Source organism: Amblyomma americanum, chromosome 8 (assembly GCF_052857255.1).
Source record: "Amblyomma americanum isolate KBUSLIRL-KWMA chromosome 8, ASM5285725v1, whole genome shotgun sequence".
Taxonomy (NCBI): domain Eukaryota; kingdom Metazoa; phylum Arthropoda; class Arachnida; order Ixodida; family Ixodidae; genus Amblyomma; species Amblyomma americanum.
In genome coordinates, this window is record NC_135504.1 from 48,710,415 (window position 1) to 48,736,517 (window position 26,103).

Here is a 26,103-nt window from a genome sequence, read left to right on the forward strand (position 1 = left end):
GTCTTGCCCCGTAATGTGCCGGACCAAGCCGAATGGCAAGGCTCGTAGGTTACCTAAGAACCACACAGTCTTTTTGTCAAAGCCTAATAAAAGCCGGGCACCGGGCAAAGGGTCATCTCCTCTGTAGTGCCCTTAATCGCACAGCCGCGGCGTCACCCGTAAGAACGACCGCGCGTGGTGGGCGCTAACGGGTGCTCACAGACCGCTGCCCATTCCTGACAGAACGTTCAACGGCCTTGTAAGAACCCTTACAAATCAATATAGTGGAAGAGCCAGCGCACCTAGCGCGAAGCTTTGCCTGCTGCAGTCCTGCAGCAAGCGATGACATTTCCTATTTACCGCTCACTAGGACTACCTAGAGCTGCTGTTAGTATAACTCAAGGGAAGACCGCTATAGTCAGGTACAAATTAAGAACGAATAGGCTTTTCCCGTTCAAAGCAGCCCCTTCCAGCCAATGGCGTCGTCCGATTCTTATGACCCTGCTTGTGTGGAAATGCAGGGAGCGGCCGATGAAAGAGGATGATCCCCTCCCTCTATGGTTGGGGATAGTCCCCACTCTGCAATGTCACGCCGCTCACTGCATTGTGACGCTAGCAGGCTCATAAGAATCGGACGGCGCCATTAGCTAGAAGGGGGTCCTTTGAGAAGGAAACGGCTTTTCGTTCTTAAGTTGTATGCGACTATGGGCATTATGACTCCTAATGCACCCGCTCAGGCAATGATTGGCTCAATTGAGCGGAATTACTTTAAGAAAGCAGTATCCTCTGAATAAAACTGTTTAGGCAAGCTTCTACTCACTGTCTTCATCTTCCTCCAGAAGCTCCTCCGCCAAGCCAGTGTCGTTGACTAGAGCGTAACGTTTGAGGACAAGGGAATAAAACTCCTCCGTCGCGTCCTCTTCCAAGCTTTGGAGGACCGAGAAGAACTGTTCCACTTCTTGATTCAAGCGTATCTATGGGGGTAGCAACGAAATGTAGGTATTAGGCGAGAGCTTAGGTTAGCAGCTTTGCCGATAAGCAGTATATAAGCCGCATCAAACCATAATAAAAGCGCGCTGCCAGAATGTGGAATACAGGAATTCAGAGAATATTTGACTAATACTTCTTTTGGTAATGCTAAATGCATGTTACTAATGCAAAACCATGTCTTTTCGTTATAGAATTGCCGTCCACGTTAACATTTTTGTAAGCCGATTTTTTTCTATGAGTGCTTTCCTGTGTTGCAATCCTCCCAGCATTTCAGCCTATATTCGCCAATCCTGAGCAGTACTAGTTAGATCAGATTGTACCAATATCACCAACTATGAGCCACACTCCTCTAGCCCGATATTCAGCTCTTTTCGCCGCCAAGGACTAGCTACGGTCGTCTGTTGCTTTTTTTTTGCAATTGTTACCTTGTGAACATTTTTATAACTTTTTAACCATAACTGTAAAACAACATTACAAAGATATTTCAAGCACAGGGTTCTTAAGCTTTGCCGGCTGTTGTTAGAGTAAACATTTTCTTCAATTACCAGTACTCTGCAACTAAAGCTCTTCTATTCGCCTGCCATAAACTGTAGGCACTGGCCCATTATTTTGTAGCAAAGTTTTGCGTATTACCTCTTCGCCAGTATCACCCATGGCACACCTCAGTGAGAGAGGTACATAACTTTGACTGCACGCTATCTGCTCGGGAATTAGTTTATGAGATGCATGTTGTACTGTATTGCAGAACTCAAGTGCCACTTGCTTTCGTTGTTGGTGCTTGCAAATCAGGGTGATATGTTGTGACGCTTTCTAGCTGGCAGGCCTGCATGCTTCTACAGGGTTGCTTAACTTTTCAAGAATGTTCCATTTAAGTAATATTTAGGTTGCAGAACACTGCGACAAATATTGCAGCACTTTTGTGCATGCGTAAAATGTGAACACAACATTGCAGAAAATATTGCAGCAGTGTTTTTGCGCATTAGTTGTCTTAGATTGCCAATGAAGGAGACTAACGACGCTAATGCAAGTTAAGAAGCTATTATTGATACAATGTTTCAGCAGCAATTTGTGCCAGTAGGCTAGAGCGCAAGGCTACTAGGATAGAGTATCCGGGTTTGAACCCGACCGTGGAGGCCGCGTTTTGATGGAGGCGAAACGCGAAAGGCGCCCATACACAGTGCGATGTCAGTGCACATTCAGGATCCCCAGGTGGTCGAAATTATTTCGGAGCCCTCCACTACGGCACCTGTTTCTTTCCTACATCTTTAACTCCCTCCTTCCTCCCTTCACTCACGGCGCGGTTGAGGTGTCCATCGAGAAGTAAGTGTTACGACGCCTTTTATTTTGTGATAACCAAATATTTTTTTGTGTTTGCGAAGCTCCGGTTTTCGGCCTCACACTCTCCTAGGTTGAACAATTGATGATATGCTTTTTTATAATTTCGTTTAGCTGCTCTTAACAATATTAAACTACTTCCGAACGCACTGCAGCCTACAATTACTCTGTCGAAAAATAAATATCTTGCCTAAACGAACTTGCGGCTGCTGAAGTGTCCAAGGAGTTCCACAAGTCCTTGTCAGAATTCAAGACAGTTACAATGCACGACTAAACTGCGCAACTAGTCCCCCTAGAAAGCTGTCACATTCGCTAAAGCTTCCCTTGCTTCGCGCCGAGTCATTTCCTGTGATTATATTTCCACGGGTGAGGCTGCAGTGTCATTTTCCGAATTTAGAGAGCTGTAAAATGTGGTCAGAGACTGTATTGCTTGCAAACAATCCCAAATCACTAGCACTGCTATAGGATTAGGTGCATATAGACTTGTGTATAATTGTTATGATTGATGCCATTACGTTCTTTACAATAAGTCACTTTTTTAATGAATCTGACTCTGAACTTTAAATGATCACTTTTTTAATGAAGTGAAGCTGACTAAGGCAGACTCTCCGTCTGCCCCTTACACCACCTTGAAACGCAAAACTTATCCAGGTAGTTTTTTGAAGCGTTGAAAACACCCTTAGGAAATTAATAAATCAGCCAGACTCCAAAGAGACAAAGCTTGAACGTCGCATTGGAGTAATTTACGCGGGGTACGTCGTTAGTGCAAAATGTATTTGATCATACCGGGTGTGATGAGCCATGATAATTTTTTTATCGTCACCAAGAAATGTCTAAACAGTTATGCTCTATCATCTATTCATCTGACCCGCACAGAAGCGGCATACATGGGCTACATCATCCTGTCTGTTTCCGTTCCTTCCCACGAACTTCCTTTCAGCTACTGTAATAACGTCCGCTTAATTTATTTCAGCTGTAAACAATGGCAAACGGAGTTCACATAATCAGAAGCGTCGCGTAGCCCCGTGGCCTACAAGCGAGGTTTGCGCTGGAACTCGCTCCTCGCGCTCTACTAACCTCTCTTCGTATATTCTGACTGTCTCCCCTCTATCTTTTCTCCTTCCTAGTGCGTCCACTCTCTGCAGGTGCGTCGTCATCTTCACACCTTTTCTTATGTCCCTCACACATGAGACGACGACGCCATCGTCGCTAAAGCCAGGAACGGGAGCTTACCACCGCTATAAAATCAAATGCAACAATTGGCTTTTTCATCACCACAATACGAAACGAAACTCCTCGCGGTACAGCCAGAGAACAGAGCAATGAAAACATGGCTGCCTCTGCTGCCCTAAGGCCGGCGCCTCTACTTTCAGTGATGTCGTAAGGCAGACGAACGTCTTACACACATACAAGCGCTAATGTGGATAAAGATGGAGCACTCTGATTTTAATGCGTAAGCATTATACGGCTAATAGGCAACAGCACCCGCCGGCGTTGACCAGCAGAAGTGATCTAAAAACTTAGAGTGACGTCACCATCGCCTCCATAGAGATTCGAAGTAGACCATAAGGCAATGACGTCTACAGAAAAAAGAGAGAAAATTTATCTCGAAGTTCTGGGGAATGGAACCAAGGGCCGTCAGACTGTGAGGCAAGAAAGGAACCTACAGACCACGAAACCGCACTGATTTTTGACGAATAATGAAGAGCTTAATGCATGCGTTTCCTTATACTTTATGCTAAGGATTTGATGTGTAAATAGAAGAAAAATATTATTTAATTAACGCCGCAAGAGCGCTCGCGATGAGATCGCTTTCGAATTGAAAACAGGCAATTACACTTAAGTGCCCTGCTTAATTTTTTAAGTATCCCTCTATTGGCACGAATTTATAAGTTTGGATCTCACCTGGAGACTGAAGCACGTTGAGACATTCCCAGTGACATCGTACTCCCGAGAGAAGGCCACCAGTGCGTCGATACCATATTCCAGCGACAGCTCCATCATTTGCGCAACTGGATGCTTCGTCGTGTCCTTCTTCATCCTTCGCAAGTCTAGATTCATGTGAGACAGGAAGGCGAGGACATCGTCCACGCCCTCTCGCGGATTCGCTGCGTAATGCGTGCAGGAATCGGCAAGTTCGGCGAGATGTTTTGCCGGAAGGGGGTTACCCGCTTTGATGGCCGCCGCATTGTCAACCGCAGGAGCAGGGTAAGAACTAGGCGGCCTTTGTTTTCTGCTACCAACCTGGAATGAATACGTTTCTCAGATTTTCACTGCTCGGCTGCAGAGCTGTAGTCATCAAAATGGAACGCATAAGTAGATGTAACTGCGTGGCACAGTGCTGTGCTAGGCCAGTTGTCATGCAGGAGAAATGAAATAATCAAGTTCTACGCGATAACATCAACGGATGCCATTATTTGCCAACTGCAATGACGCTTTAATTAATGCCCATCACAGCAGTGCCCATTTGCAGGTGAGAGCCAATCTATAGCACGATGTTGAAATTTATTCAAGCGTGTTGAGTACCTTTTAGAGTGACGCTGTTCGTGATAAGTGGTCTTGTTTCCATGATCAAGTATGCGCTTTCGGTCCCCTGTGGATTTAGGTCGCGACATTCAATCTTAACAGGACTGGAACTTTTTACGTCCTCGGAACCCGCATTTCAAAATTCAGCAAAATTCAGGGAGAAATACAGGAAGCTAGAGAATAGTTTCGCGAGTAACCATGTCAGAAATGAAGGCTGCGTAAGCAAGAATATCCAAAAACCCCGTTCATTCGCCACTTGTTTTGGTTTTGCATGTTTCATTCTCTTGTTGCTCTGGTTTGTTGTTTTAGTTAATTTTCTCGCCTTTAAGCAGAAGTAAATTGGGTAGGTCGATTAGGCATATGATCCTTTACAAGATCCTCAGCTGAATTTGTTTTGCGCGAAGCATTTGCCTCGCACTGCTAATGGTGCGAAGCTTTTAGTATCGATCTTATCGAGCACTTTATTGGTGCCGAAGCGACCAAACCAACTGGCACTCGCCGCGATGTCTCATTGGACAAGGCGTTCGGCTACTGTTATAATTGTTGCCGGATCGCTGCCTGGTCGCGGCAGCCGTCTTAAGGTGGAGGCGAAACGCAAATACCACTTGTCTGCTGTGCGACGTCAGCATATGTTGAAAAACTCACAGGCGCTCTAAAATGCACCGACGCCCTCCACTGTTGCGTTCTTCAGGGCCTACGTGCCGCTTCGGGGCGTAAGACTCAAGATGTTGAAATTTTGAAGTTTTAAAATTGCGAAACGATAGGCAGCTTACCTTAACCCCAATCTTCAAGCCAGTTTGATCAAATAACATGCAAAGTTTTTGTAAACAGTACGATATACTTGTGCATCTGCATTGCCAGGAATCAAAGGCAGCGCCAAGGCAGTGCTGCTTAGCCTTGCGGCCTATTATATTTTGTTCTTCAGCGATTCTGTATCTTTCTTACTTATGTCACGGATGATGTCAACACGCTATTTTTGAATATTCAAAGCTACACATCACGTTGGGGCAGCCACTGGAAATAGAAGTGCTCGTCGCAAATTCCTTGTATGATATGGCTTCAGAGATTGAGATCCCTGCTTGCTTGCGAATAAATCTAGCGCGGCTGCAGCCGCTCGCAGGGTTGTGGTACGTGTGGTAAGCAAGGGTCGAGACGGGGCGCATCGGCGAGGTTTTTGATCGAGGCTTCTTGAGGCATTGAAGACAAATACATGAAACAAAGTTTTTCCTGAATGAAGAAACGAGCGCGGCTTGAATGCGTTCGAAGACTCTTCATTGTTCCCGCATTCTCGGTGCAGTTTTCTTTAAGAGTTTGGACTCGGTCCAAATTATAATTTCAGCTCTAAACGTGCCATTGGACTATGATTAGAATCGCCATGAAGCATATCTTTCCGTTCTTCTCTTTCTCGTTCGTGACTTGGATATCAGCTCTGCACTTCATGGTAGCTAAAAGCAGTTTAATTGTTTGTCATGAGCCTTGTGCATGGGTAGATATCATTTCTGGCCAACCTCTGCTTGATGTCATGGAATTTATCGATTTATCACTTTGTGAGTATTCAAATCAAGGGAACGAAAAGTAGGTGCTCATAAAATTTCCACATGAAGTCTCGCTCAGAAAGGTCCACGAACCATCCGTAAGCACTTAATAAAATTGCATCCTAAACCTCCATAGTATGAAGTAACTCAGAAAATACCACTCGGCATCAGATAACGCGCTTTGTACGCGGCTAGGTGAGCTCTTATTTGTTTCACCTCGTGGCGAATGGCAAGACAAAAAGAGGAAAAATTGACCCCGTATCCCGCAGTGTCAGCATGCAGCTGTGTGCGGGCAAACCATTTGGCGGTAACACAATCAGTCATAAAACTGTGCCAGCTATAACAGCGCCGGATATACACGGCTGTTGGCGAACGGTCTGGTTTTATCGCATGGCAGGATATGCCGAGCTATGTACAAGTAAAACTACTTGTGCGTCGTTTTCCAGTGTTTATTTGTACCGACTCTCAAAATTTTATGACATTTTTATCTTCTTTTCCTTGCTATATATCAGTTACCGCCCTCTGCAGAGCAACCTTTAATTACATTTCTCCCCTCTTCAGTAAGATTTTTATTCTTTGTGAAAACTAGACTGCTTTCGATGATCGCGCAAACATACCCTAATTTCCCACTCAGTTTTGTTGCGTATTGAAACGTTTTGTTCGAAATAAAATATTTGGCAGCAAGCTCTCGTCTGTGTTTTATTATTGGTCAGCAGACAAGGGAATGGAAAGAGCTGCTCGTTATGATCCGCTCTTCATTATAAAATTATTGTTATTATCAGCATTTCTGATATCATTGGTGTTTGTATTGGCTGCTTGCGCTCTTTTAGTTCCCTGGCATATTGTGATGTAAGTGGCTCTCATCGCTCCTCAGAACACAGGCGTAGTCAATGACTCACTCTCGTTTTAGAGTCTCACGCTGAGCATCCGACTAAATGTCTGAACTCAGATCTCAACGTCTACTCAAAAGTGTCACGCTTGCCATAAAGAACGCATTCGTTTCCTTTCGGTACGCGAAGTGATGCAGCGCATCCAACAAACGGGCTAGAGCCTCGGCGACGCGTTCCAGGTGCCGATTAGTGTTTTTTTTATGAGAACATCAAAGAATATCAAGCTAATTTCGAGATGAACAGGTTTGACACAATGCCATTGAAAACGTGCTAGCAGCATCTTCGCTAACAGCTGGCTCAGCGGCACCGCCTTACAGCATCGCTGCGGTGAAGTGTTTTTGTGGCGGCCTTCTGGAAGGGAAAAATACGTGTCTAAATGTGGTGAATACCCTTTTTGTGTCTTTCGGCCGATCATACTGCTGTGCATTTAATGAGGCTGATGCATCTGCCTTTGTCTCGAAGCTGACTATGCTTTTAGCAGAAGAAAGCCCTGTCCCATTTAGGTCTCAAGTGCCAGCTGTTGACGGGTGGTCCCCGCAGTCTAACTTTGTCGACCTCCTGACTTTGGCTCAGCCCTGGCTCCGCCTGCCCTCCCTTGAAATCTGTTCCGTTACATTAAGAGACCATAGGTTATCTTGCCTTCGCATTGGGCTGCCCGCACTCATTTCCTCTTCTCGATTTTGGACTAGGATAAGATTAGGTGACAATCCTCTTCAGACCCAGTCTACTCTATTCCTGTCTCCAAACGTTGGACCTGTCACATTACTTTGCATGGCTCGCTCCGTTTTTTTTTTCAATTTATCATGAACCCTTCTCGTTATCCGCCATGTCTCTGCCTCCATAGATTAGTACCACCAAAAAATAAAGCTACTATATATCTTTCTCTTCACGGATATTGTTAAATTACATTCGTGAGCTCAGAATAAAACACGTTGTTGGGTTGTTTGGTGCAAAACAAAAACATTCTGACAGATTTGCCTGTATGGGCGGGTTTGAAGTCTTATAATAAACTCTGCGCATCTCCAAGCAAAACTCTAATTTTAAACCAAACGTCTCGAAGTCGGTTTGGCTCCTTCATCAGGGGTGACTGGGGGCAGCAGCTAGCGTCAATAAGTAAGCACGGAGGGGAGGAGAAGGTCAAAAGAATGAAAGCTGTGATGCGAAATGCGAGGGAGAGAGGGGGTGATGGAGGTAAGGCTGTGAGTCACGTTGTCGCACTGTAGGGGAGGTGATCAATGGCGACTTTAGTTATTTAAGTTGCAGAGCGAAGTCCCTGGCCATATACTGAGGGCAGGTTTACTTTTGTGTGGTTGATGTTCGGTGCAGTTTGGGTGTGCCAGGATTCCAGTAGGACGTTTTTGTGGTAATTTGTCTCGGTTCCGAGGCTGCTAGTTTCGTCGAAGTTGATTCTGTGGTCTGAGTCTTCAGAATGTGCGGCTACAGGATTACTTTCTCTTGCGAAGTGGCGGATGTATTTTTAGGTGGCCGAATTCCTTGAGATTTTTGGTTTCGCCAATGTAGCTTGCATCGCAGTCGGTGCAAGGAAATTTGTAGATAATGCCTTGGGCTCTTTCGCTCCGTGGCCGGTCTTTGGGAACAGGTAGGCAAGAGGAACAGTGTTTGTGCCCTTGTGCGCAACCTGGAGGCCCCCTTTTCTCAGAATTCGGGAGATAATTTCGCCCGTAGCGAAACCACTGCCGCAAACTAGAGCCTTGAGTCACCCCTTATGAAGGAGCCGAGCCGGCTTCGAAACGTTAGCTTTCAGGTTAAAGTTTTTGTTTGGAGATGTGCAAAGTTTATTCTATGGGCTGGTTGGTGCATTCTTCTCTCAGTTTTCCAATGTGGGTCTTTATGGCTGGTTTAATTTAATAACTTCAGAGTAATTACCAATTGCTCTTCACCTCATTCTTTTTCGACCAGCGATTTCACTCTCCTGGTCCGGATCACGGATTCATGCCCGTCCTAAGCAGATATATTCTCTTGCCAGTTCCAGCGCCTAATACCAAACGAGAAGTCCTGTTTCCTGCCAAGATTCTTGATGAATAGCTTAGTTTCCTGCAGATTAATTTTTCTCCTACTGATATGCTTTGCCAAAGTCAATTGAATTTCGTCGCTTGAATTACTTATTGGGGGAATGTCATTAGCGAACCGCTAAAGAATGAACACCAGAAGCCTTTTCAGCTTTGAGCACCTGCTGATTTTACGTTTAGGTACGGTTCCACTCCGGCCAGAGAGTGTTTTTATTAGCCAGGCTTCCAACTTAGACCGTTTTTAAAAGGTCTATATTCTGCAGAGTGATTATATATAAAGATACATATAACACGAATGTTTCAAAATAACTTTAATTTTGTTTATATGAGTAGATATGTTATCCATTAACATTGCGTAATAATTTGCCTAGAAGACTGCGATGTGTTCCTGTAGACTTCGCTTTCCCTAGAAAAACTCCAAAAATTAGAAACCTCTCCCTCCCATGCCAACCCGTTTGTCAAAAATAGTTCGTCCCTGAATGCGTTCTGGTTGCTCACTTAATGAATGTTCTTCCCCTGTGCTGCTGCAACAGCATTTAACTTGCTGAGCGCAGTTCATAATTGTAAAGTGGACATTTATGCGCTCGATTCCTTCAAGCCTTTCGCGAAAAACAAGCATGACAGACCTTCGGTGAAGCCGCTTCCGAAGCGGCGAAAGGGATGGAGCCATCGCAGACGAAAATGTTCCTCTCCCTGCAGGGGTCCGCCTGAGCGGCCACCGTGTTCTCGAACCAATCCCTGAGACGATGGCATTGCGAGCTATTGCACTCGGCGGCACTGCCCGGCTCGTCGGCGACCCACGGAGCGTCGTAGTTCTCTGGTGGTTCCGTGAAGGCTTCGGTCGCTTCAGCAACGGTGGTCGGCGACCTTACAGTGGACTGTGATTTCGTCGTGTTCTGCTCCGGTGTCTGCGACGTGGTTCAGATAGAGAACAAAATGAGGCACTAAATGCTTTCTGCATGCTAAAGCTGCAGAAGCTGCTACGAGGAACGCTGAAGTCAACTCCATATGATGATATACAGCATGCGATTCGTAGGTGACTGCGTAGGTGACTGAGGTGACTGCACCTCAGCGCAGCCATCTAATCCGCTGATCTTTGCGATGCAGGTTAGTAAATCAAATCATATTCCTTATTTGCCAAAAGATCAAGCAATTATATTCTGGTGCAGTTCCCGAGCACACAGTGCTGTGTTGCCATTGCCGCCGAGTGTGTCACTGTTGTTCATTCTTTGCTATTGTTATCAGGAGATATCGAAACTAACCCTGGTCCTAACGACAGCAGTGCAGCACTCGCGGAACTCCGGAAACTAACCGCAGGCCAAACCCAACTAATAGCCGAAGTACAAGGTCTGAAATCACAGCTCACTACTACGGATAAAACCATAACTGATTTAAGCAATCGTATGGCCGACCTGGAAACACACTACCAAGCACTACTTCCCCTTCGAAACGACATTGAAAAGATACAGGCTGACACAAGCAACCTGGCGCGTATAATCCAGGAACTAGAAACCCGCATAGAGGACGCTGAAAACAGGTCACGCCGTAACAATCTCATCTTCTATGGTATCCCTGACACTACTGATAGCGAAACGTGGGCAGAATCTGAAAAACTAATCATTGATGTTTGCCGTAATAACCTTCAAATAACTGTGGAACCTCACGAAATAGAAAGAGCTCATCGCCTCGGTCGTCACTCACAAGATAAAAATTGTCCCATAATCGTGAAATTCACAAGTAGCAAAACTAAAAAATCCCTCCTATCAAATGGGCGAAATTTGAAAGACACGGTTTATAGTGTTGGAGAGGACTTCTCGCATGCCGTTCGTCACGCGCGAAAACAACTCGTTGCATTTGCTAAAGCCAGGTCTGCCAAATTTTCCTTGCGATTTAAAACACTTCACATCGGCTTGAACCGCTATATTTTTGACACTTCATCTACCACCGTCAAGCAACTCGCGTAGCAATCGTCCCTTCACCCTACACCAATAATACGCCAGCGTGCGACACCCTCAAATGTTCTCTCGTTTTTCGTGATATTCACTAACATCCGCAGCTTCCTCCCAAAGCGTGAACTCATATCCAATGTAATTTCGTCATCCAGGAGCAATATACTTATACTAACTGAAACTTGGTTAAACCGTAACGTGTCCGACGCTGAAGTTTTAACTGACTTACCAGAATTCAACGTCTACCAAACGATCGAAAAAACTCACGGGGGGGGGGGGGGGGTGTTCTTGTTGCAATTCACCGAGATATATCATGCTCTATTGCACACGTCACATCTGATATGGAATCATTATGGCTAATTATTCGCACTCCCCCTGTAACAGTACTTCTCGGCGTTTGTTATAGGCCCCCGCAGTCAAATCCAAACTTCTGTCGACATCTGAATGATACTATAAATCATCCTGTTGTTAAATACCCAAATGCGCGCATTCTCCTTTTCGGGGACTTCAATTATCCGGACATTGATTGGCAGAGTTTAGGCACTTCCTCATTAACATGCAATACAGAGACCAAGAACTTCTTTGATGTCTGTTTAAATTTTAACCTCGCACAGTTAGTCTCGGAACCTACTCGCACCACGCATGCAACCGCAAACACCCTTGACCTAATACTAACTAATAGCCCTGAGTACCTATCATCCATTAGTTATCTTCCAGAAATCAGCGACCATAAAATCTTACATGCTCTATTTTCATTTACCCCAGCTCAGAAGCACCCATCCAGAAAAACGATAAATCTTTACGATAAAGGGAATTACGATGCAATAACTGAAGACGTTAACATGTATTTTTCAGAGTACCAATCCACATTCGACACTCACTCTGTTCACGAAAACTGGTTGATATTCAAAAATAAGTTAAATATGCTCTGTAATATGTTTATCCCCAGGGTATCTTTCCAAAATAACCGCAATAAACCATGGTTTACTAAGCATCTAAAACGTCTAGAAAACAAGAAGAAACGCCTGTTTCGTACAGCCAAACACACTGATAATCAAGCCACTTGGGAAAAATACCTTGCATCTGAGAAATCATACTTACTTGCAGTTCGTAGCGCCAGGCGCTCATTTTATCACACTGACTTACCGAAGCTACTAATCAGCAATCCTAGACGATTCTGGCAGGTTTTAAATCCTAAGCACACTCATGATATTACACTGACTAACGACTTGCACGAAGCGGTTACTGACCATGAATGCGCAGAAATATTTAATAACGCCTTTGTATCTGTTTTCACGAGGGAATTTGACATGCCTTCACAGTTACCATCGCTCAGCACAGAAGCCATCATGCCAGCTATCACATTCTTCTCAGATGGTATCGCTTCCATAATTGATAACATGAAACTCTCATCATCATCTGGTATGGACATGATTAATACAAAACTGCTTAAAAATGTGAAATCATCATGTGCAGCCTACTTATCTTTGATCTTTTCGCAATCGCTCTCTTCAGGGATCATTCCAGATGACTGGAAAACGGGGAAGGTCGTTCCAGTCCACAAATCAGGTAACAGAGACTCCCCCATGAATTATCGCCCCATTTCACTAACTAGCGTACCCTGCAAAATCATGGAACGTGTCATCTACTCTCAAATTATAAATTTCTTAGACTCAAATTATTTCTTCCATTCTTCACAACATGGGTTTCGTAAGGGCCTCTCTTGTGAAACCCAATTAGCGTTGTTCCTTCACGACTTGCACACTAATCTTGACCGTAACAAACAGACTGATGCCATATTTCTAGATTTTGCGAAAGCTTTTGATAAAATTCCCCACCGTCGTTTACTAGTAAAACTTGCACAGCTGAACTTACATCCTAACATGCTACAGTGGATTGAGCAGTTTCTCACTAATCGTTCTCAATCAGTGTTTGCTAACGGCTACCTGTCTAACAGCCTCCCGGTTACTTCGCGCGTTCCGCAAGGATCTGTACTCGGTCCATTACTCTTTTTAATATATATTAACGATTTACCTGACCACGTTTCCTGTAGTATTCGAATGTTTGCTGACGACTGTGTTATTTCCCGCACTATTAATAACTCTCGTGATCAACTTTGTCTTCAAACCGATCATAACAGCGTACTTAATTGGTGTAACAACTGGCTCATGTCCCTAAATCCTAATAAATGCAAACTCTTATCCTTCTCTCGTCGCCATAGCCCGCATCGCTTCCAATATTCCATTTCTAACACCTCGATTGATTCAGTATCATCTTATAAGTATCTAGGAGTCACCTTGTTTTATGATTTATCATGGCGCACCCATATTGGCAACATCATTTCAGCATCGAATAAAACACTTGGTTTTCTCAAGCGCCATCTCCGCCTTGCCCCTCAACACGTAAAATTACTCGCATATAAATCGCTCATCAGACCAAAATTAGAGTATGCCTCTGCCATATAGAGCCCGCACCAAACTTATTTAATTAATGCATTAGAAGCTGTACAAAACCGTGCCACTCGATTCATCCACTCTTCATACTCATATGACGTCAGCATTTCTTCATTGAAAGCATTATTAGGACTACCGCCCCTTTCGTTCCGTCGTCGCATTTCAAGTCTCACCCTTTATCACAAATTATTTCATTCTTTCCTCAATCGGTCACCGTATATCACAACTGCCGCACGCATATCTCACCGCACCAGTCATCCCCTACAAGTTGCCCGGCCGCCATCGCATACTGCCACCTTTTCTGCTTCATTTTTCTTTCGAGCAGCAACGGACTGGAACGGCCTACCCCGTGACATCGTCAACATCGCTTCATCCTCTACTTTTCAAGAACATGTAACCGATCACCTTCAGTGCTAAATAATATTCGCTGTTTTGTTTGCTCATTTCATTAAAATCCGACCCCTTATGTAATACCCCCTATACAAGGGGTCCTTTAAGGTAAATAAACTGAACTGAACTGAACTGAAAATCACACTTCAAAACAAGTTGGTTTCGTTCTTATACAATATTGGCAGTTGTGAGGCGTGAGTGCACTAATGAACGGTAAAACATGAATTGGCAAGCATTCATAGCCGATAGTTGACAGCCTCCACACATAATAGTGTATCGTTCTGTTTCTACCTTAATTATATACCTAGATTTTCTGAACACAATCTAACGCCATCTATCCACCACGAAGAGCGATTGGCGTGTAATTAAATTGAAGCATTTTCATTCGATAAATATAAGAAACTGAAGAAAGTGCGCGGGGAGAAGATGCGGTCAGAGTTGATGTTAATGGCTTATGCTTCCGATGCACTTCAGAACCGCACTTACGAGAAGGCCTTTCCTGCGCCCTCAACGACTATTTCTGACGGCCAGAGGAAGTCATGCTGTGCTTATGAGGAATATCTTCATGCTCCTTGGAGGTAATTATTGGCATTGTGCAAAAAACAACATTTAGAGGTTCTTCTCCACCTATGAAGCCTAGCAATTCACCTGTGGTGTAGGCGGCTCCATAGTCTCGGGACGGCCGAATGGCCCCTCCAGGGGTAGTGGATGGAACTCATTGGAGTGCCGTTTCTGGAAAACAAGATCCCATGCGTGGAGGCAAACATTAATGTTCGATGAAGAGGTATAACGTAAGATACTCACCTCGTTCAATTTTTCTGCCACCCCAACAAGCGCTCAGCTTTATGGGAGTTCATGTTTTGGCGGAGATACCTTTAGCCCTATCGTACTCCCTGCAATCTTAAGGGGTTCGCTCTAAGAAAGCGCATACACGCGACATAAGATTCCGGGCGAAACCATTATATAAATGCAATGATAGCGTGATAATGAGGCAATTATTTCTTTTGCAGTAGCATTACCAAGATGCCGGCGACAACTTGGTATAGGTAATTCGTTAGAAGTTGGTTTCCTGCAGTTCGCTGAAAGTTGAAACAGGGAGAACTGATCTACTCGCCATGAGGAGTGAAGAATTGCGTAGAAAGCATAAGGAAGGTCAGTAAGATAAAAACTATTAAAGCTAATGAAGAGAATGTGCACACCAGTTCAACAACTTGCAGAAAATGGGCGGCACTGGGTAGGTAATGTTATGCTTGTAACAAGAGGAAAAGGAAGTTTGCCATTCATTTCACGAAAGACGAAAGAGGCACTTTACCGTTTGGCAAATAAACACTGAACAGAAAAACGACCTGGCAGGGGTAAAAATGAATTTCCCAAATGAGGCTCAATCAGGTAAGTGGTATTTGTGTTGGGAATGGCAACAATGAAGCAAGCATTTTTTTTGGGGATAGTCAGTTCACGATCGTTGATTTAAGCGCGTGCTTAATAGGCGAAGACAGAGGAAATAGAGAAGACAGAGTACAGGACATGGGCACCCATGTGTCCTATCCTCTCTCTTCTCAATGCTTTTGTCTTTGTCTATTAGGCGCATGCCTGTTTCAAAGTAGGAATAAAACCTAACTATAAACACTCCCCCCCTCCCCCGGCTAGTACATCGGGATTGAAACAAATTTTTAGCTGTGAAAATTTTTACAGAGTCCGCTGAGCATGTTACAACCCACCACAATAAACGCAGATCACGTTACTCCAATATCTTCGATAAGTTTTTTTAGTCATTCATCTTTGATAGGTCGGATACTGAGGTTGAAGCCGAGGGACGATCCAGGCACCATATCACTGTTACCTAGTAATAAGGTTGTGATATTTTAGTTGATTGCGGAGGCATGCTGATCAAAGAAAAGCAAGAAAGAGCATAATAAACTCTAGGCTACACATGCTAATTCCAGCAATGTATTTGTAGCGAAAAATTTTTTGATCGCCTAGTTGACGCATTTTATTTGCACCACGCTATAACACGAGGACAAAATGTCCTCGTGTTATAACACGAGGACAAAATGACAACTACCCATAACAAGACATTTTTACATCCGGTGATGACGCAGTTGTTGTCTGAAGGAGATAGCTGTTCATGAGCAAGAGCAAGATCTGGGTGGGTCATCACATTCCAGGAAAAAGGAGCAATTGTGCAGGTGCATTCAATCCAGTCAAAACGGGCCAGTAGTTCTAACGAAAACGCAGCTGGAAGCATTTGGTATGAATTTGGATATACTCTGTTTTTGATTTATTTTCGACATTTCTATTTCTTCGTGTACTAGAAGCTATATTCCGCAGTTTTGTTAAATATCTCACTCACTCTGGTCGTTCAGCATTGTCTTAAAAACGTGTTTTCACCGTGGAAATTGGATTTACAATTCACGTACCAGCTTATTATTGAAGTTGGTCACTCCAACTGCGGCTATAACAAAGACCGAAATAACAATGCATGAGGCGCACATCTTCGACCAGTGCGTACTGGCCTTCTCCCGGTAGAGATTTGTCTCGAGCTCCTCGGTTGCACTGCGCGATTGAAGGCCAAATGACCGAATTGAGCTCTCGGTATGTGTAAAGCTTAGCGGACGTAAAAAAACGGCATGCAAGTGCGATGTACCACATCCGAGTTTTGTAGCTTAGAACACTTTTCTGGCGACGTATTTTCGATTTTAAATTAGGCGCACAGAGGATTTAAAGAAACTATTACTTCGAAATCACATAGCGTCACATGCGCGTAAGTGTACGCTTTTCCAGAAGCTGTGACTTTCCTATAAATAAACTAGTTTCTAGCAGCCTTTAAAAACCCTCTGCTACTCTTAAAGTCCGGCCGTCCAGCTTGACAACAGGCTTTGCCATAATACTGAAACTGAAGACAAAATAAGCCGCAGAAAATGGTTTCGCTGTGTAGGGTGGTAGCTCTGACGCCAAAAACAACAAGCGGACACCGGGGATTTAGTATTTGCAGGTGTATTTTGAAAGAGAGCATCCGGGACGTGTCTCCCTCTCTAAGCGAACAGGGGCAGCTATTCCTTCAGGAACTCTGCCCCCTTAAACATTATTTTTTTAAAGGACTGATGACCCGATGCGGCTTCAACACATGGTCTCAGCCCATGTGTGTCGCATTATTAGATGCGGCTTATTCGCATTAACCCAATTTACATTGCGCAGACAGCGTCAATTGCTCAAAGGTGGCCAATATTGGAACCCGTACCGTCATTGTGGCCATAAGCTTTGCACAGCAAGCCCAGGCTTATTTCAGAAACATTTCTATAACATTATCACGTTATACTCAATGTTTACGTGATCTCAACCATCCGTTTGAGTGCAGTTACACGATAACATATTACTGCAATTTGAATGACCTTCAGTCAAAGGGTAAAATCAATTCTCCTGCATAGTCTCAACGCAGTTCAAAGAGGAGTTTGAGAAAGACTTTAAGGGGTCCATGTACTTACTGCAGCGAGAATTCAGGCTCCAAAGTGGAATGGGTGCTGTGAAAGAAAATGCGGATTAATATTAGACGATGCAAACAACGATGAAACTAAAGAGTTATATATGCCGTTTTGGCACAAATGTGAAATGAAAAAAAAACGCTGTTCCTTTTCTGAACAGAAAATGAAACAACGTCGCTGAAAAATGACTAACTGAAGGCACCTTTACCCAAACCTTCCTCCACGTTTTGCAATTTTTTTTGTGTGGCTTAAAACAAAGGCAATGCCGCGCGACACACGAGAGGATTCTACTGGGTGTATATATTGCAACGTTCATTATTCCAAAACTACTGGTTTGAGTGCGCAGAGTATTGCAAATATTTTTAACAATTATCTCTCGCAACAACCGCTTTATAGCGTTTTCACTCTTACATTAGTGGTAAACGCCCTAGTTGTCGAATGTCGTCTCTTCAGGATGTCAGGCTTAGTAGTAACCGTGTAGTGCAAGCGAAGTTCGAAAGTTCTTCTTGCTAAGATTTGAACGTGTATTTTTATATTGAAGTCGCACTTAAGCAGTAACTCCGGTGTAGCCACCGCATTGCTGAGTGGTTATGGTGCTCGGCTGCTCGCGGCGTGGGTTGAATTTCGGCCGCGGCTATCGAATTTCAAAGCAGGCGATATTTTATAATCCCGCGTACAGTGCGATGTCAGGGCACGTTAAAAGAACTACAGGTGGTCAAAATTTCCGGAGCTCTCCACCAAGGCGTCCCCTATAGCCGGAGTCGCTTTGAGACATTAAACCCTCATAAACCATAAACCAAGCTAGCTCTGCTCCTTCTTTCCGTGCGAAAAAGCCGTCGTACATACTCACAAAAGACACATTGCAGAAAATGAATAATTAGTGGCCTTCCCATTTGAACAGCTACCTCCTATGAAGGAAATGCGGTATTCGATCCTCAGTGCCGCTGGGTACCCACAAGTGATACACTTAGGTACCATTCCCTTGGCCTGGTGCTTTGGTCTCCTTTGCGAACTGTTTGAAAATGCGTATCTGAGCCCTATTTGAATAGCTAAAAATATCTTGTGCCATGGCCGTCATTAACCAATGCCATGCTGGTGCCAGGAAAAAAAAATCATCAACTTCTTTTCGCTCTTCTTTCTCTCCTTGGATTCTCTCTTCTCGTTCTTCTTTCTCTCTGTTGGGCTGAAGTCTGTCACTGTGCTTCTTTTTCATTCTCTTCCTTTCTTTCAGCTCTACGTCTCGTAGCTTGGTTTGGATTCACATTTGCATTGACTTCTGACATGCACTGCGTATTTCTTCAACTATAAAAGACTTCACTAACACGACCACTCGGGGTAGAGCTTGAGCAACAGCTCATAACTAACACAGACGCTGACAGAATAATCATCGATTCCAAACTAACCATATAACTCTGCGAGGGGTAGTATCTCTCAGTCAACGGTGTACAACATCAGACAGGCCAGTCAACTAGCAAGGAAAATTGAATTGATATTGCCCATGGCTTACTCGGGAAAACCAGAAAACTGGGGAGCTCACAGTAATGCAAGAGGTTCGGTCAGCCCAGCAGTAGGCGCGCCCGTTGCAACTGGTGTCTCTAATGACGACCTGGCATCCTTTCATGACATTACTAATAATTGAGCAAAGCTGAGATTTGTACGAGTTGGTAAGCATTCATGGTAGGTGAAGAGCGCAACAAAGGCGGCACAAAGGCAAGACAAGCGCTTGTCTTGCCTTCGTCCCGCTTTTGTTGCGCTGTTCACTCACCATGAATTACTAACCATTTAAAACTTAAAGGCATACTTTGCTCCAATGAGACAAGTAGTTGGATGAGGCGCAAGAGACAACTTGCAGACGCCTCCAGGCACGGTCTTCCAAGAACCCTTACCTGCTAGCAAACATGTATCCCGGCGGCTATGAACTATAATGCAGATTCTGTGGCGAACTAGCAAATTATGATCACATATGAGAGTGTAGAGAGGAGCGGCGTCTAGAGACTCTACTACAAGTTCCTCTCTTGAGCGATGGAAGCCATGTTGGCGAACTGAGACCTGGAAACCAAAGTAGAGGCCATCGCGTGGGCCACACAGATAGCTCTCAGCCGTGGGATAATGGCCACCTACTTCTGGCCATTGCCATCCTTTTCTCACGAAAAAAAAAATGTTTTGCAATCAAATCTCGTAAAAGAACAAAAATACTCGGACTTCTATGAAGTAGAAGTATAAAAAGGGAAACCCGCGGTCGCTGGCATAACAACCCAATACAGTTAGTGTATTTTGGGACTAAATGCTACTTCCATGTTTTCTTGGAGGATGTTTACTGTTTTGGTTCCAGAAACAGCAGCGGTTTTAACTTGAAAGTTTAATCTCGAAAAGAGGGGTTAATTCGAAGAAGCGAATTTCAGATCTGAGTTATAATATACATAAAGCTTCCTTATAATGTTCTCAAGCCCGTAAATTTCGGCCACCTGAAGCAAGGTAAAATTTTGCCGGAAAGAAAAATTAATACGGTAAAAGGGAGTGATAAATGATGCGAGTTGAATTATGACTTTTGTCACCTCTAGGCACTGGCATCCTCATGCAAATACACAGTACAAAGACATATTCAAGGACACTATCTGCGCATTTGCGAGGCGTCATCACGATTGCTTCTTTGTCAGGCTTTGTGGAGGCTGAACTTACTAATAAATAATTTCTGAAGAGTACCAGAAATTGATAGCCGAGAACATATGGCGGTTTTTTCTTGCCAAATATAACCATGCCACGCTGTCAGCTAGGGCACAAAGAAAAAGAAAAGGGTTTTATTTCTCTGCTAAGGTATCATTCATTTGAACAATGCATACAAAGCACGAATTACGTGTTTATCGTGATCATCCTTAGCGAGACGAACAATCATGCAGTCCTTCATCCCAAGAAAACAACACACAGTTGGAGCTAGAGTAGTGATAAAGCAGGTTTGGTTTTGATCTTTGTTTCTGGGTTTGTATGTCTGTAGCGAATGACCTTGGAGGGTATTCTTTTTATTATCTTTCTTCCACAGAAAACGGCAAAAACAGCCATTCAATGAATTAAAAAGGCAACTTAGATACGCCGCAGGTTACTGCCATACCGTAAAGTAATTCAAGTTTATGTGACAAGAATATGGTTCACAAAATTAAGCTCTTCGACACTTTCCTGCATGACCTTCATTGAACCTTCTATGAACAAACCAAGAGACCCTCGGCCCTCACTCTTCAGCAGCTGCTGAGCAACTGACCAAGGCGGAGGTCAGACCTGTGACGCAGCGTTGGGTGCTAAGACTGGCTCGGACAGGCTGTCATTTGGAACTAAACAAAGGAATGTTTAACACTAGAACTCTATCTAGTGAGGCTATCCTTGCATGCTCTTTGAGGAACTAGAGCGGACATTAAACGGCGTTTCATAGGTATTAGTGAGGTTTGGAGTACAGGTGAGGTGTATATAAAACTAATAGGTTGGCACTTACTGTGCTATCGTGGATTAGTGAACACACAAGAACTAGGTATGGAATTTTTCATCAATCAGGATACAGCTGGCAACATTAAGAAGTTCTACAGTATTAACGACAGGGTAGCAGCTATCGTATTTAGGCTTAATTGGAGATGCAAGCTGAAGATGGCACAGGCCAAAAGGCATACATCCATGATCACGGGACTGTTGAAAGCTTCTATGAACAATTCGATAGTAACATCACAGAACACTGTACTTATAGGCGACATTAATGCGAAGGTATAGGCAAAAAGCAGACCGGAGACTAGGCGTAGGTGACTATGGCATAGGCTCCAGGAATAGCAGGGCGTAAATAATAGTTGAGTTCGCAAGTATGTATCATTTATGGATCATGAATACCTTTCTCCCGCAAACGAGAAAACAGGAATTCGACGTGGAAGAGCCTCAATAGTGAGACTAAAAAAGAAATAGACTCCATACTAAGCGCGCCACCATGCATCGTTCAGGCTGTGGACGTCCTCGCAAAGTTTCGTTGTAGCGACCACAGAATGGAAAGGTCTCGAACTAGCTTAGACTTGAGGAGGGAACGGAAGCAGAAAGTGAAAAAGAATTCCATTCACGATTTGGCGATAAGAGGGAAAATAGACGAATTCAGGATATCGCTGCAAAACAGACATTCAGCATTAACTGTGGAAGACGATCTTAATGTTAATACAAAGAACTATAATCTGACAGCTATCATTACGGAGTGCGCAGTAGAAGTAGGCGGTAGGACGGTTGGTCAGGACACCGGTAAGCTATCTTTGAAGACGGAAGGTTTGATCAAAAACGCCAAAGCATAAAGACATCGTACTTTACAGACAATGAAACTGGAAGAACGTTCAAAGTTAATAAATAAGCGCAATGTCGCCGATATAAGGCATTTCAATATGAAAGGAATCGAGCATGCTGTTAAAGAACGAAGGTAGACTGAAAGCGGTAAAAAGAAATTAGGCATAGGTAAAAACCAAATAAATGGGCCAGTAGACAGAGAGCAATGATATTAGCATTATAGATCAGATAGTCAGAGTAGCCGAAGATTGCTACACAAACCTGTACAGTAGCCAAAGTAATCAGAACGTTAATACGAGAGGCAGTAGAGCACGGCAATGGGACATACCGCCACTAACAGAAGAGGAAGTAAAAAAAGCCTTAGGAGCAATAGAAAAGGGAAAAGCAGCTCATGAGGGTCAGGTAACAGTAGATCTGTTGAATGACGAAAAGGAGATTGCACCAGAAAGCGAGCCACCGTGTTTACGCAATGCCTTATGACCTCGCGAGTACCAGAGGCTTGGAAGTACAGTAATATTATGTTATATGAAAAGGCAGGAGGGTCAGGTAATAGCAGATCTGTTGAATGACGAAGAGGAGATTGCACCAGAAAATTAGCCAACCTATTTATGCAATGCCTTATGACCTCGAGAGTACCTGAGGCTTGGAAGGACCGTATTATTATCTTAAATCAAAAGGAAAGAGTCGGCAATGGCTTGGAAAATTACAGACCGATCAGCTTAATGTCTGTCCTATACAAGGTATATGCTACGGTAATCGCTAACAGAATCAGTACAACCATAGACTTCAATCAACCCCATCATCGTCATCAGGCGCCAACCTCAAGATCAAAAACCAACTAACCGCAATTACAGCATTGCTTGCAATAATTACATCATCAGGCAGGCTTTTGTAAAGAGTACTCGGCAATACGCCATATTCACATTACCAATAATGTGAAAGAGGAATACGCAGAATGTAAAGAACCCATATACATCGCCTACATTGATGACAAGAATCCATATTACTCAATGCAAACCTCAGCAGTCATGCAGGCATTGCCGAATCAGGGTGTAGAAGTCTTATGTTAAAACAATGGAAGATATCTATAACGACTACACAGCTACCATAGTCCCCCATAAAGTCCACAATAAAATTCTAATAAGGAAGGGTGTCAGGTAGGGAGAAACAATCTCGCCATTGCTATTCGCTGCCTGTTTACAGAAGGTGTTCTGAGGCCTGGAGTTAGAACAGTTGGGGGTAATAGCTAATAGGGAGGACCTAGTAATGTGCTATTCACCGATGACACTTCCTTGCTAAGTCATTCAGGAGTTGAACTGCAAAGCATGATCAATGAGTTACATAGGCAGAGCACAAGGGTGAGTCTAAAATTTATTATGCAGAAAACCAAACTAATGTTCAACACGGTCGCAAAGGAACCGCAGTTGAAAATTGGCAGCGAGGTGGTATAAGTGGTAAGCGAATACATCTACTTAGGGCAGATGCTGCGGATGCGGATCATACCGCTGATGCGGATCATAAGACCGAAATAACTAGAAGAATAACAATGGAGTGGAGCGGATAAAGCAGGTTCGCTCTGATCATGCAGTTTACGAATATCCCTCACACGGAAAGTATACAACAGCTCTAGCTTACTGATGCTCACCTGTGGCATAGAAACGTCGAGGCTAACGATAGGGGCTCAGCTTAAGTTAAGGACAACGCAACGAGCCAAAGAAGAAACATAATAGGTGTAATACTAAAAAACACGAAGCGGGAAAACGGGTGAGGGAATAAACGCGGGTTAGAGACGTTCTATTCGAAATCAAGAAGAAATTGGCTTGGGCAGGGCATGTAAAGGGAAGGGAAGATAAGCGCTGGTCTTTAACGGTAACGCAGTAGATTCCCTGAAGAGAGAGGAGTAGCGGGGGGCGGCACAAGGCTATAGTTGGGCGGATCAGATTAACAAGTTTGCGGGGATACGGTGGCCGCGAAGGCAAATGGCAGGGTTAACTGGAGTGACATGGGAGAGGCGTGTGCTCTGCACTTGTTGTAGTGAGGATGGCGATGATGATGGTGATGACGATAATAAGTCCTTTCTGCATTCGGAGCTTACTGCATTCTCATAAGTGAGGAAAATATAAGGTGGGTGAAATATCGGGGGCGTTTATATTTTGTCGTTTAAGTTCGAATTCGCAGGAAGAGGTCAAAGATTAAAATTGAAGTTTTTTTGCAACAAGAAATAACGCAGCTGAAAATAGCACACGTTTTATTTCTTCCAAGTCTTCATTTATGTCAAGCTATCTCTTAAATGACACCTAACTTCGCGTGGACACATAAGTTTTATTTCCTTGGCACGCACAAATGAAACTTCTGATGAGTTTAAATTGTCGCAAGCTACCTGCTGAGAAAGAAGAAAACCGGTTGAAATATTACCAGCTAGTGGTTACGTTGTCAGCAGGCCGTAGAATCTCCAGAAAAACAGAATGCCAGGAGCGCCGTCTTATCCTATCGCTGTAATGATGTGTCATGCACAGCTTTTAATCGATGAGAACGTTTGTTTTGTTCTTATAAATGAAAAAAAAGAAAACAGGACTAATCAAGCTTGTTTCCTCTGGGAGTGTGTGGCCTTGAGGCACCATTCAGAGGTTTTCTCGGTTAGGTTTTTCTGTCGGCGGCCGGTTGCTTTTTGAGGGCTGTATTCTGTCTTCAAAAAAGCTGTAAAAATGAAGGCAGTGTCGTTTCACTGGCTGTGTACCGCGATGTGACCAGAATCAGCCAGTGGCGTCAATCCGCAGGCAGTGTTTCTTGCGGGCTGTTTTACCGGGTGCCGGAACTACAATCTTCTTATTACGTCTTTTCTTCACAGCTGAAGAGCACCGACTTGGTGCGCTGAACTGAACTCGCCAGCTGCGGATTTCTCTGAACATGGTTACTATTCATCACGCATCGTTAGAGTGTGTAAGTTTGGAAACTCATTGCGTTCCTCGAATGATGACAAGGCAATGACAGTGATCATGACATGACAATATCAGTTCTTACCTGAGCGCTGAAGCAGCCGCCGAGTTAGAGCCGGATGTCCTGTGGACGGTAGACATAGTCGAACTTATCTCACACGCCGTCAGACAGTAGAAATTCTAAAATAGAAGGTGAGGGGTTGCAAAATGCTCAGCAGTGGTTTCAGAGAAGCAGCCTAGGAAAAGCTCTTCCCTTCGTCTTCTTCTACACCTACTGAAAGCTACAGAGGAATGGTTGCTTTTTGTCGGACCCCCAACCAACATCAATAGTGCCTATAGGTGCAAGAAATCATGCGTGAAAGAAGTTTCGAGAAGCACAAAAAAAAAACTGCAATGAACCTGAAATTCACCGGCGTGGTATCTTCTTTTCTGCGCACGCGCGAGAATGCATGAAAAATTGCGATAACGAGTAACAGTGCAATTAAAGGCAGCCATTTTCGTTGATCCTGTTACGCAATTGACAAACATTGCTTTTATAAAGCGTATAAAAACGTTTTTGAATCACGATTTACTCCTCCGAACATCTTGCATATTTTTTAAGCAAGCACGAAGAGCAGGCAAATTATTTTTCATTTTATTATGCTGGCCTGAATCTTCTTAGGTTGCATTAGGAGATGCTTTTTCGGCGAAATGACAGTTTACCCGAGGCAATAGAAATCAGTTTTTGACTGAAATTGTTTCCCCTTTAGCTAACTATTTACGCCAGGAAATCATTTAGGAATTCTTCAGAATGTGCGTTAACATTTATGTTTCATTCTGAGGTCTTTCATAGTGTAAAACACTGTTCTAAAAGCTTTGATATCAGCCGAGATGATAGCACGGAAGTTGGAGTGCTGTACCATTGGGGATACTAGGAGTACAAAATAACGCTCTGGCGAATGCCAGGTGTATACCTAGTGCCCCCTTAAGAACACCAAGAAAAGAAGAACGCACTGTGCATTAATCCTGTTCACACCGCAAAAATCCTGTCTTCCTCGCCCAGTTACATTATTCCAACTAGCATGCCGGTGTCCTATTATTGACGACTCTCGCGAAATTGGTATATGCATGTTTCAGGTCAGGACAGCAGCAACAACTCCCGAGTGTAGCTTTGAACCCTGTGTACAACTTTAGGGGGTGTTCACCGAGTGCCACATCGGCTGGTGACTTGTCTGAATAAAGTACCGCACGTATTAGGCCTGTGTTTAGGAAGAGAACCACACCCGATTTACCAACAACTACCCGATATCACACACCAGCGCATTTTACTTCCTAT

At 43.9% G+C, this 26,103-nt stretch overlaps 2 protein-coding genes across 2 annotated transcripts; one reads left to right on the forward strand and one right to left on the reverse strand.

Moving 5' to 3' along the window:
- Window positions 1-791: 791 nt before the first annotated feature.
- LOC144102357 (uncharacterized) lies at window positions 792-25,000 on the reverse strand. Its single transcript, XM_077635648.1, has 7 exons — window positions 24,874-25,000; window positions 17,560-17,595; window positions 16,495-16,630; window positions 14,726-14,809; window positions 9,912-10,193; window positions 4,210-4,548; window positions 792-953 (listed from the first exon to the last, which is right to left on the reverse strand). The coding sequence occupies exons 1-7, from the start codon at window positions 24,927-24,929 to the stop codon at window positions 792-794; spliced, it is 1,095 nt and encodes a 364-aa protein (XP_077491774.1). The 5' UTR covers window positions 24,930-25,000.
- LOC144101498 (uncharacterized) lies at window positions 10,410-11,249 on the forward strand (the record flags this gene model as incomplete). The annotated part of the gene is made up of 1 exon (XM_077634676.1): window positions 10,410-11,249. A coding segment is annotated over one exon (840 nt), but the record flags the coding sequence as incomplete, so codon positions are not given.
- Window positions 25,001-26,103: the final 1,103 nt, after the last annotated feature.

Bases quoted from the DNA above. Each gene is read 5' to 3' on its own strand.
- LOC144102357 (XM_077635648.1), bottom strand. From the start codon at position 24,929: ATGTCTACCGTCCACAGGACATCCGGCTCTAACTCGGCGGCTGCTTCA. The intron at 10,194-14,725 runs GTGAATTGCTAG...ACCACGTCGCAG, and splicing joins TGGAGCCGCCTACACCACAG to ACACCGGAGCAGAACACGAC. The intron at 4,549-9,911 runs GTCTGTCATGCT...TATTCATTCCAG, and splicing joins CGGAAGCGGCTTCACCGAAG to GTTGGTAGCAGAAAACAAAG.